Source organism: Nothobranchius furzeri, chromosome 3 (assembly GCF_043380555.1).
Source record: "Nothobranchius furzeri strain GRZ-AD chromosome 3, NfurGRZ-RIMD1, whole genome shotgun sequence".
Lineage (NCBI taxonomy): Eukaryota > Metazoa > Chordata > Actinopteri > Cyprinodontiformes > Nothobranchiidae > Nothobranchius > Nothobranchius furzeri.
Window position 1 is genome coordinate 49,723,538 of NC_091743.1, and position 11,640 is coordinate 49,735,177.

General features: G+C 44.4%; 2 protein-coding genes across 5 annotated transcripts; one reads left to right on the forward strand and one right to left on the reverse strand.

The window, feature by feature from the left end:
* Positions 1-668: 668 nt before the first annotated feature.
* zc3h10 (zinc finger CCCH-type containing 10) lies at positions 669-5,342 on the reverse strand. The gene is made up of 3 exons (XM_015959629.3): positions 5,196-5,342; positions 2,876-4,154; positions 669-1,389 (listed from the first exon to the last, which is right to left on the reverse strand). The coding sequence occupies exons 2-3, from the start codon at positions 4,004-4,006 to the stop codon at positions 877-879; spliced, it is 1,644 nt and encodes a 547-aa protein (XP_015815115.1). The 5' UTR covers positions 4,007-4,154; positions 5,196-5,342; the 3' UTR covers positions 669-876.
* Positions 5,050-11,640, forward strand: si:dkey-28n18.9 (sorting nexin-5). Of its 4 annotated transcripts, none has more exons than XM_054749976.2 (15): positions 5,050-5,210; positions 6,981-7,178; positions 7,293-7,400; positions 7,511-7,618; positions 8,045-8,105; positions 8,190-8,314; positions 9,270-9,353; positions 9,437-9,511; positions 9,585-9,615; positions 9,712-9,799; positions 9,983-10,022; positions 10,099-10,185; positions 10,264-10,353; positions 10,438-10,503; positions 10,576-10,782. In XM_054749976.2, the coding sequence occupies exons 2-15, from the start codon at positions 7,173-7,175 to the stop codon at positions 10,711-10,713; spliced, it is 1,107 nt and encodes a 368-aa protein (XP_054605951.2). In that variant the 5' UTR covers positions 5,050-5,210; positions 6,981-7,172; the 3' UTR covers positions 10,714-10,782. The 4 variants fall into 4 exon arrangements, 3 of the variants coding, with proteins under 3 accessions (XP_054605951.2, XP_054605939.2, XP_015815119.3); XR_008565654.2 differs by lacking the exon at positions 5,050-5,210 and adding an exon at positions 11,506-11,640 and having other exon boundaries at positions 6,987-7,178; positions 10,581-10,731; XM_054749964.2 differs by lacking the exon at positions 5,050-5,210 and adding an exon at positions 11,506-11,640 and having other exon boundaries at positions 6,987-7,178; positions 10,576-10,731.

The following is an 11,640-nucleotide window of genomic DNA, read 5'->3' on the forward strand; positions in this document are numbered from 1 at the left end:
CGGAAACATCAAATTTTCCGCAGTGTTTAGCCAAAAAACGTGATGCTAGCTCTGCAATGAAAACAGTTTTAAGTGTCTAAATACATAAAACTTGGTAAATGCATAAAATCCGATTTACCAAAACCGGGGTTATTAGAATACAATCGAAAATAAAGTACAAAATATATAGTTGTATATTTAATGAGGTGACTGAATGGGTCTCAAACTCCTACATATTCTTCCAACTACATAAGAAGGGGCTGAGACTAATAGCTGTTTAAAGAGAGGGTGGCTCTCAGGTGAAGAAACAGAGATGAACTATTACACCACACAACTCCTCCCAAATAACTGAACCAACAGGATGTTTAAAGTATTTAAGTACTTGGAGCACTTCGAATAACTGAAATATTCCCATGTACAGTGAAAAGTCTATTGTAAACATATCAATGAAACATTAGAGACAAATAACGCAAGAGTGCCAAGAGATTGTTTTTTACATGTTGAAAGTACTAAAATTTATTTTGCAACAGATCAATCCACATAAGTATAAACAAACTCCTCCCAGAGTATTCATGTACACACATGGACACACAGCAGTCCTGTTCAATAGTTAAAACACTTGGAGAATCATAATAAAAATGTTAAGAAAACAAAACACAGAAACTTCACACATTAACTTATTTGACACTTTGGGGTAAAATATACCTTGGCCGCATTTTAAGGTCCCGCTAACATTCATGAAACGTAACAGCGCCACAGGACACAATATTGTCATCAAGGGAAAACCAGACAAAGAAAATTAAAATGTCAACATTTACCGCCACTGCCGTTCTGTTCAATCACATAAGAGGCTCTCTGTCAACATTTTAGAAGTTCAAATTAAAGGTTCAGGTTTCCTCAGTGAGGCAGGGTGGTGATCCTCATGCTTTGACTTGCGATGGGGTACGACACCATCGGAGTGGTGGCGTGACTCATGGTGATGCCCGGCAGAGGCTGCGTCATGGACACGGCCACTGGTGCCACAGATACAGCCACCTGCGCCATAGAAACAGGCGGAGCCATTCCTTGTGCAATAGTCTGTGCAAGGGCTGCCGAGAGCGGGGTGATCTCTGGGTTGAGGTGTGGTGGAGGGGCTGTGGGCGGAGCTGCGTTAGATGGCGGAGCAGAAGGGGCACCGGTGGGAGCGACCAGGTCTTGCTGTGTGACAGGCCGAGGCTGCAGTCCTGCGCTGCTGAGGGTGGTGTGAGTCTGAGCAATGCTGTGGTTGTAGGAGCTTACTGCACCCACAGGAGGAGCCAGATTCTGCTCAGCAGGCGCAGGAGTGGAAGTCAGCGTCATCACCTTGGCTTGGCTCCGGAACTGAGCGTTCTGCTCCAGGAGAACCTCATTTGTAGCGAGGAGATTGGAAACCTGAGAAACACAAGAGACAAGGATTTAAAATAACAAGAGACACGTGTCTCATGTGTTGTCCTCCACCATACTCAAAGATGAAACAAATGTATTTTATAACAATTTGAATATCATCCAACTTTTTGTCATACAGTTACTTTTCATTTTTTCCCTCCAACTTTATGATGAATCTGTATTAAGCTGTAATATTGCCAACAGAGTCTGTACTCTTCTATGTAGAAAATACTGTTTTAGAAGAAGCTCCCAGTTAAAGCTTTCAGATCTGTGTATTTTCTAAATGTCTGAAAATAATATAGAAACTTTCTATTTTTATTTTAGCCAACTGTAAACTATTATTCCAGACGTGTAAAGGATTGTTTTGTAACAAACACAGTTTCTAACTTCAAACACTGACTGTGGCAGAGCTGATTAAATAAATCGGTAAGCTGACCTCTAAGCATGTTTTGTACCGTATTTTCCGGACTATAAGCCGCTACTTTTTTCCCCATGCTTTGAACCATGCGGCTTATAATGAGGTGCGGCTTTACTGAAGATTTTCCTTCTCCTGCCAGGGGGCGCTTTAGCAGAAAGTGAAACAGGTGGAAGTCAAAAGTTGAAATCGAAGAAAGTGCTCATTTTAATTTAGCACATGCAAGCAGCCGGCACGAAGAAGATTTTTTTTTTCAAATCCATACCCCCTCATCATGGTAACTATGAGTTCATATGATGCCGCATTTAATTTGAAGGCCATCAATCTGGCAGTAAAGGAGGGAAACAGTGCTGCCGCACGTAAGCTTGGCATGAATGAATCCACGGTTCAGCGCTGGAGACGGCAGCGGGAAGAACTCATTCAAGCCAGCTTCACCCGGGGATGATGACAGCAACACGGCCAGCGACACCGACATCGCCACAGAAAAGGTATGTGACGAAGCTCTTCTGAGGCTGTTCAACTCCGACACTGAAGAAGAGGACTTTAATGGCTTTAGTGCACAAGAGTAAGATGAGAGCGAATGACTTTTTCTGGTAGGCAAGTGTTTTATTTACTAACCAGGCATGCTTTGTGTGCAGTTTTTATTTTCTAATCATCCAGGGCTTATTAATGCTGTGTCAGCGCTGTTCTTTTCATCTAAACATGCAAATGACCGGTAATAACGTGTCAGTTCTGTTTTTATTTTATAACCATCCAGAAATATGAATGTTATCAGTGCTGTTTTCTTTTCTAAACTTGCAGGCACGTTCACCCGTGTTTAAAATCCATTTTGTTGAATTTAAACAACGAAAACCCTCCGTGTAGCGTCTTTCTGTCTAATTATCTTATGTTATGGCCGTACATGCGCTGTGCACCGTAGACCTGCATGTGGCTGCTGCGCCGTGGCTTGTGCGGCGTGTGTGTAGAAAACCTTTTTTTTTTGTTGTTGGTGCGGCTTATATTGAGGTGCACTCTATAGTCCGGAAATTACGGCATATTAAAAACCTTTGTTAATCTCTAATAATTTAGTTTTTTAACCTGCTTCTTCAGCTCTTCCACTCTTTTCCTCAGCAGGGAGTTCTCCTCCTCGAGGAATCTGTACTCCAGAGGACGAGGTTGAAGGGTGGCTTGAACTCCCAACTCGTAGTGTCCCCCTCCGCTCCCGTCTGTCAGACGTAGGCTCTCTAGCCGTCGCCTCTTCAGCTGGAGAGCAGTATGGTCTATAGTAGCCTCCAGAGAACCAGCATCAAACAGCCCACTCTCCAGCAGGGGGTCGTACACAGAGCACATGCTCCTCTCATAGCGTCTCTGTCCTGAAGACCCGATGGACAGACAACCACTCATTCCACCTCCACCTATCCCCCCAACCCCTGAAAAGCCTGGATCCCTGCACCCACCCAGGCTGGTGCAGCCAGTCCCCACCATGTTACTTCCACCTCCCACAAGTCCTTGAATCCCTCCGCAAGTTCCTCCCCCTCCTATTCCTCCAACAGCATTCACGATCCCACTCGCGCCCTGCCCCACAACACCCCCCACCCCAGCCCTCAGAGATTCATATTCATAGTCCTTTTGGACGTGACGAAATTTACATTTATTGCCTCTCAGGCACTCTCCCTTCAGGAAGTCCCTGCAGATGGGAACCTCCTCCCTGCTTAGGGGGAGATCCATCGGAGAGAGGCCCATTCGTGCAGCGACTTTTCCTCTTAGTCTGGGGGGCAACGCTCCAGTCTTCTTGTAATAGTCCTCATCTTCTTTAGTTCCGTGGACAAAGCGGCAGTTGGAGCGCATGCAGTCCTTGTTCTGATAGTCATGGCAGAAGATGAACTCGTTCTTTTGAACTCCCAAGTCCGGAACCTCGTTAAAGTCTGGGTGTCGGAAGCGGCAGCGCTTGCCTCTCTTGCACACATTACGTATGAAGTCCCTGCAGACTCCATCCAACGCTAGTCCTGCACCTTGCCCCCCTCCGCCGCCATTCCCAAATCCATTAGTGTTTCCGGGCGCACCCCCTCCACCCATGCCCCCTGAGCCAGAGACGTTTCCACCACTTCCAGAACCACCTCGGCCGTCCGCTGAGCCCCCTGCCAAACCTGATCCTGGTCCTCCTTCCTCACCCAGGCTACCACCACTCCCACCACCACCAGACAGGTAGGAACTGTCCCGGTCAGGCATGGCGCTTGACCCGGCTCAGAGAGAAATCAGGACTCATGTGTATGTGAAGGGTGCCCGATCAATCCTGGTAAACATGCACATACACAGGTCAGGGTGTCACCAACGTTTTTAAGTTATCCCAGAGGAATGAAAAGTAAATGACGCAGAACTGCAAGACAAAAATCCCACAGAAACTCAATTAAACTTGTGTCCATAGACCTTTGAGGTTCATAAGAGAAATACAAAAAAATAAAAACATCTAAGTAAGTTAAATAACTCAGTTGGTAAAACAAATATTTTAAATCAAAATATAATATTTAATTCAGAAATAAAAGTTAAAAAAATAACCGAAATTCAAACATTGCCTGTGGGCTTGTTCCAGCAGAAATCTGAAACCTAACGGCTCCGCATCCTAATCTGTGGCTGCAGCAGTTTGGATCAAGGGTGAATTTTAAACAGAGTTGAGTTCCTTTCAACATGTTTAGAAGTCAAATATAACAAATGTTGTAAAAGTAAACCCCAAAATAAGTTTAGCTAACTGCATACACAACTAAGAAAGATCTAGGTGACTTGAATTTGTACATAATAAGTAGCACCACTGTTGCTTTAGGACGGAGAGAAACAACTCAGGTCCCCCAAGGCACTTCCCAGCATGTTTTAGTTGTTTCTCTGCTCCCAAAACATGTTTCAACGGTTGAATCACCAGTTCAGCAGGTCATCAAGCTTTGCAAAACCCAATTATTCTTCCACTGATTAAAATCGGGCGTATTGTGACAGAGAAACCTCTAAACACACACACACACACACACACACACACACACACACACACACACACACACACACACACACACACACACACACACTTATGAGAAACATCTCAACAGACGTGTCTCTGCGTCAACACACCTGTTCTTAATCAGCGGGTGGTTAGCAGGCTTCAGCAGGGTTTGAGCAACCACTGGATCAGGTGATCCGAAGCAGGGAAACCACTAAAACTTCCCGGATGGGAGCTCTCGTGGACCAGAGTTGCCTACTCCTGCTTAAGAAGAACTAATTAAACCTGAAGGAAACCGCCCAATTCACAACGCAGACGACTTCATTAGGTCATGAGGTCAGTTTGAAATGGTGTGACGACCTCGCTAATGCTGCACGGCTAAATGCTAACAAGCAACCTGGAAAAAGCAAACATACAGCTTTTAAAACTTCTCACCAGATCCGGTTTCAGGTACGAAAGGCCTTCTAGGGGAACCAATAAACGTCAACATTAACTCAGCTAACAACTGAATACGAGTTATGTTGGGGGGAGTGCGTTAAGGCTCGGTGCTGTTTACCACCTTTCTAGCTGCGTCCTTAACCACCAACGAAGAAGACTTGCTTTCTTCCTCGTCTACTTTTTTCTCGGTTTGATGTCTTCTGCCCTCTAGTGGTAAAGACAACGAGTACACCGTAAATCTGGGAAATCAATTCAAACTCCATTAAAAAAAGGTGTTTATAGAATTTAGCAGCTACTCAGACCAGGTCTTATAAACATGGAGAATTTTGACGTGATTTCTGTCTGTTAGTGAGTTTAAAAAGCCTTTGAGTAGAAACCAGCTGTCAAACAGCATGGGAACAGCTGTTCGCTTCTAGAAAACTTCCTTTGTGTAGTTCTTTGTTCCTAAAGCTTAAAGAATTCCTGTGGATACCAGCCTGTGTGGTCCTGCTGCTGAGGTTCACCCTCCTTTGACATAGTTAGAGCTTAGTTAAACAAACTTAATTCAACCGTTATATTAATTTATTAGCATGCAAACACAACTTACTTTGGTTAAGTGGACTAAAGGAAAACAATTACAGTTTTTCTCTATTGGTTTGGCTCTTTTCTTGAAACAGAAATTACATTCTAAAAATAACATGGACAAACTTCCAAACCTCTTGGCAAATGTTCACAACAGAATTTCTCATTCATTTTATCAAATTGCAAATGCCTTAGTACATGTCTCAATTGTCTCAGTGCTTCTTTGCAAATGATTAAGTACATGTAGCCTACTGTTATGCAGTTAGCCCACATTTAGCACATTTTCCAAATGAATAGATCTAAACTGATTAGTTGATTCTCAGTCCAATGATCATTCTCTCCAAAACATGTCAGCATGCACAACTGTCTGTTCAATTGTCAGAATTGGTCAAGAACATAATACCATGAATACCATATATGGATTTCTTTGAATATTTGATACATTGATGACAGTCATTGACAGTCAGGTGATACTAGACTAACGAACAGGAAGCGTCACACAGGTGATTTCCATGATCGTGTGCTGCCATTTTTTGGCGATGGTGTGGCCACTCACATCTCCAGTCTTGGTCCATACAACACACACAAGCTCCTCATCTTCTCGGATCGCCTTTATTCTAATTTTATCCCAGAAAATGAGAGAGGTCTCATAGGGCCTCACCTACCCATTTATGTTATTGTGTGGGACAATGCCAATTCCCACCTTAGCCCACTCATTGGGGGCTGGTTTGCAACACATCCAAGGATGGCCATGGAGTTCCAACCACCTTACTCTCCTTTCCTCAATCCGATAGAGGAGTTTTTTTTTTCATCTCTGAGGTGGAGAGTGTGTGAGCATCATGCTCAGGATCAGCCGCCCCTACTCCATGCTATGGACGCAGCGTGTGACGACATTACAGGAGATCAATGCAGGGGATGGTTGCGGCATGCACGCCGTTTCTTCCCTCGTTGCATCACAAGAGAAAGTATCTGCTGTGATGTGGACGAGAATCTGTGGCCAGATGGACAACAGCGTGTAAATTTCCATTTTTATGGGAGAGTAAAGCTTTTCATTCCCGTTGTGCCTCGGGTCAATGTGTCGAGTTTAACTGAGATATGACCTTGAGGAGCTTTTCCCTTTATGGGATGTCTTGTATATTCAGCTGACCAGCCCGGAGCGTTACGGCTCTGTTGTGGGAGTGTTCACAGTCACACGGTAACAGAACATTTACTCATCCACAGTGTTTCCCTGCACCAGCACTTTACAGTTCTACTCATCTCACGTCTCTCGGGGCCGTTGTGCACTTTGACCCAGAGGACATCCTGTTCCTCTTCAGCAGCTGTAGCCCGAGCAGTTGGAAAACTTCTCCCAAGCTTGGCAGTTCTACTGAGATAAAAGAAGACAGAGGGGTTTTACAGAGCCCGACTCAAACGATGATGGTAAGTAGTTTCTAAAATCCTGAGAGGGTCATGTGACGAACCCAGACTCTGACGGCAGAAGAAGGAGATTAATTTCTTGCCTTTAATCTAAATTCACTTTTCTTCTCCTGGCAGGAAGAGGTAAAGGACGTGTCTGCAGGGAGCGTCCATGGGGACACCATCAAAGTTACGGAGGTCCTGCAAGACGGGGACACTCTTACCTTCATAATCGTGTCTCAAAAGGTGTAAAAATACTTGATTTGAAAACTCCAAAGGTTTCTTAGCTAGCTGTAATTCATGTATTTAAATGATAATAATCCTGAAATTAAATCCTAATCTGTGGTCTAATCCAGCTCTCTGGGACAGGGGAGTACCACGTGGACCGCACCTATGATGACTTTGAGTGGCTCCAGCAGCACCTGTACACTCAGGAGGATGTGCCCGGGATTCAGGGAGTCATCGTGAGTGCTTTGTGTTTTCTTAATAATCTCTTTTTGTCTAATAAAGAGGTTAAATACCATGACTTTGTGGATTTTCCTGCTTTTTTGGGGGGATAATTTGTGTTTTGTCATCATTTTTTAAACTTCCTGCTGTAGCCGTGAACATAAGAAAACACACCAGGTGCTAAGAAAAGTGAAATAATTAATCAGTCGTTTAATTCTCACATTCTCAGCACTTCCTCACTTCCTGCTGTTCTTTAAACAGGAAAATGACCTTTTTCCTGGAAGCTGATGCAGAAAATCAAGTGGACATTTTTACTTTAGTTGTTGATTTTTATGATCTGCAACGCTTCCTCCCACGTTAGCATGTGCAGCCTGGCTTTCTTTATTGTCAGAGTAACGTTGGTGTGGGGAAGAGAAACGGTGCTCTCTTTGTTTGTTTTTAAGTTTCCTCCTCTTCCAGTAAGGCCTCAGGTGAACGCATCTGCCAAAGTTATGAAACAGCTGGGTGAGCAGACATGAACACGAAATAAAACGACTCTTTAAAATAGATCTCACTAAATAAAATCTGTCCTGGATGTTTTCCTTTCAGGCTTCCTGGCTTTAGGAGAGTGGCAGCCCTACTGCAGGGCGCTGGAAACATTTCTGCAGCAGGTTGTTGCACACCGCCTACTCAGCAAAAATCCGGCTTTGGAGCTCTTCCTGACTAGTGCAGATGTAAGTTCGACACACACACACACACACACACACACACACACACACACACACACACACACACACACACACACACACACACACACACACACACACTTTTGTGAAATAAAACTGGGTTTTGGTCGTCGCTTCAGTAAAGGAAAACAAAAAGTAACACGAGACTTTGATGGGATGCATTTCATGAGGAAAGCACATAAAATGTTAAACTTTTACCAACACGAGTTCAGAGGCGAGGTTTTCATGTGACCAGTTTCAAAACCAGTTAAATCCGGCTCGAACTCAGAGGAAATGGACAGATCCAGGAGCTTCATATCTTTATAGACCTGTAAAGCTTTTTCTGGTACGCGACTCGGGGTTGCGAATGACCACAGTCACCATTTCTAGTCATGTGTCTTGCCCATGCATGTCTGATCTCCGAATTGTGTGTACTGAAACTCTAATTTCCCTCTGGGATTAATAAAGTATCTTTGATTGATTGATTGATTGATTGATATTGAGAAGCAGGGAAGAATTCAGTCTGCGGACTAAACTAGATTTAAATAGACGTTGTTTTAAACGTGGTGCCTTTCTGCTGGGACTTGTCAGTTACGAGACAGTTTGTAGTGCTTTCGGCAGTGAAAATGAGGGAATGTACGGCCGGTCAGCTTTTCACTTTCTCACTGCTGTTTTAGTTCTGACGTCAGAGTTTACGGGCCCTCTTAGGCCCTCTTGTGGCCTGGAGGCCTGATGAAATATGCCTGGCATGCCTGTCAGCACGCAGCACCTCTGATTTTAGGTCCTGAAAGGAACAAAAGCAGCTTCCTGTCTGGCTCTGTTACTCCTCCTGTCAGTATAATTTATTTTATGACTTTAGGATCTACTCTCAAACTAAACCAGTTCCTTTAATAAAGTGTTCTCTTGTGTCTAAATAAAACATTTTATGCTACAGTTTATACGAAAGTCTGGCTTGTGTGTTCAGCCTCCAGGGAGACAGAAGATAAAGAAAAACCTTTTTAATCGACTGAGTCAAGCCATGGAGGAGATGAGGAAGGAAGGCCACAAGGTACCCCACTGGGACTCGGACAGAAATCACCGCAGATGTCAGAGAACGTGTTATTTTTGATTTTGTGGTAAACGTGTCTGCAGGATGTGGACGAGTTCTTTCAAACTGTACGGGATCAGAACCTTCAGCTGACCGGCTCCTCCAGGACAGCAGCTGAGGTGAGGCGGTTCATGTTACTTTGTCCTGGGCTTCAACTCAGTCATAATTTTATTTATATTTCTTTATTTGTAGAAATTCCTAGATGTGGTGCTAACGGAGCAAAGTAAGAGACTCACCTGTTCACGCCCTGCTATCTGACTTTTAGACGCCATAAAGTATTTCATGACTGCCTTAACCCTTCTGGGCTTTGATGTTGCAGAAATCGCCGTGGCCTGTGGACACTTCTCAGCTGCTCTGCATCTCTGTGTGGAGCCTGGACAGGATCCTGATCATAAAGCTTTCTCCAGGTGAGAGATCAAACCCTCTGGTGCAGGCTGATGTAATAATAGATGCTGCTGATGTGATTTAGAAACTAAAAAAAGACAATAGCACCATTTTAGAGACAAATAAGGAACATAAAACCATTCATCCTTTGCTGATTAATCTGATTTCATGACTTCTTTCTAATAAGGATCTCCTCCTTCCTGCAGGGTTTGTGTGAAACTATCAGAAGTGTTTGATTCTATGAGAGTGAGTTTTTCCTCTTAAATCAGAATATTCTCAGATGTTCGTTGGGTTTTATGTAACAACGAGTCTCTGTGGGCAGAAAAGTATGATGAGTTTCTCTCTGAACGACTTGAACACTCTGGGCCTCGGCCTGGACCTGGAGTCTCGTCACCTGGAAGCAGAAAAGGTCAGTTTCTACTTCTTATCCCTTTTACCAAGCATGTAACTCAGTATTCGTGCTTGTTGTTTTTAATGTTTAATGAAGGAGATGCTGTTCAGGAGAACCTGTAAGCTGGTGGAGTTGGAGAGCGCCAGGAGGAATGCGGAGAGAGCCAAACCTGTGAGGAAAGCTGCTGTGAGTGACTAAATGCTTGATGTGAGCAGCAGGGGGCAGCATCAGCATGCAGGGATGTTCACTCCGACGCTCTGTGCTCCACAGATGGAAGAGGTGAAGAAGGCATCAGAAACAGAGTTTGAGCAGATTTGTGAAGTGGCAAAACAAGAGGTGAGACGTCAAACCCACAGCGGGATTAGTCATCTCTGATCTCGTTTGTTTACAGTGTTTCCTCTGACCCAGATCAGCCGCTTTCAGCGCGTCCGTGTGGAAACGCTGCAGAAGAGTCTGATTCAGTGGTGTGAAAAGCAACTTCTTACAGCCAGAGAAAGCGCTGATGTGTTCAGCAACCACCTGGAAGCCTTCAAAGCCATGACCTAATGACCTCAGTGGAGCCAGGTTCACCACCAGACCCTTTTGTGTTCCAGTAAAACGTTTACATGACCCACACCTATTTTTCCTTTTTCATTCTAATGCTCGCCTCAGGTGTTAAACCTGAGTCACACACACACACACGCGCACACGCACACACACACACACACACACACACACCATCCAGTAAAACTCAGGTATTAATGATGGATTTGATCCCTCCGCCGCAGGGTTTTATCATCTCTTAGACTTGTGTGTGTGTGTGTGTGTGTGTGTGTGTGTGTGTGTGTGTGTGTGTGTGTGTGTGTGTGTGTGTGTGTGTGTGTGTGTGTGTGTGTGTGTGTGTGTGTGTGCGTGCGTGCGTGCGTGCCACTGAAATCTGCTGAGAATGTACTGTGCTGCTTTCTAGCCGCTTCATCAGCCAGGGTCAGACAAAATAAAGTGAGATGAATTGATTCTCACAGTACCTGTGTGTGTGTGTGTGTGTGTGTGTGTTGTGTTGTGTTGTGTTGTGTTGTGTTGTGTTGTGTGTGTGTGTGTGTGTGTGTGTGTGTGTGTGTGTGTGTGTGTGTGTTCGTGTCTCAGTACGAGATCATAAATCAGTTTGTTTGACCGCTCCAGCAAGGACATGGCAGCAAGGACGGCGGCTCTTTTGAAGCAATTTCTACTTTTGTGAAAATCTGTAACTGATCTCTGTCTGATGACGGTGTGAAACCCGTATGAAGATCTGACTTAACGCTCAGAGTGGCTCAGCTCGTACCTGAATGCTGCCGTGTGATGCCTCTGATTTGTTCCTTGCAGCTGAAGGAGGAGAATGAGTCAGCTGAAGATAAACAACTGATCGTCCAACACGAGAGAGATTAAACTTGTACGAAGGTCTAACTGGAGGACAGCAACACCACAGAGAAAGAACATTATGTTTTTCCTTCACATGCT

Coding starts and splice junctions, on each gene's coding strand:
- zc3h10 (XM_015959629.3), bottom strand. CDS start 4,006: ATGCCTGACCGGGACAGTTCCTACCTGTCTGGTGGTGGTGGGAGTGGT. Junction 1,390..2,875: donor TGGAAGAGCTGAAGAAGCAG/GTTAAAAAACTA, acceptor TGTGTTTCTCAG/GTTTCCAATCTCCTCGCTAC.
- si:dkey-28n18.9 (XM_054749976.2), top strand. Junction 7,619..8,044: donor CCGGGATTCAGGGAGTCATC/GTGAGTGCTTTG, acceptor TTTGTTTTTAAG/TTTCCTCCTCTTCCAGTAAG. Junction 10,186..10,263: donor GTCACCTGGAAGCAGAAAAG/GTCAGTTTCTAC, acceptor TGTTTAATGAAG/GAGATGCTGTTCAGGAGAAC.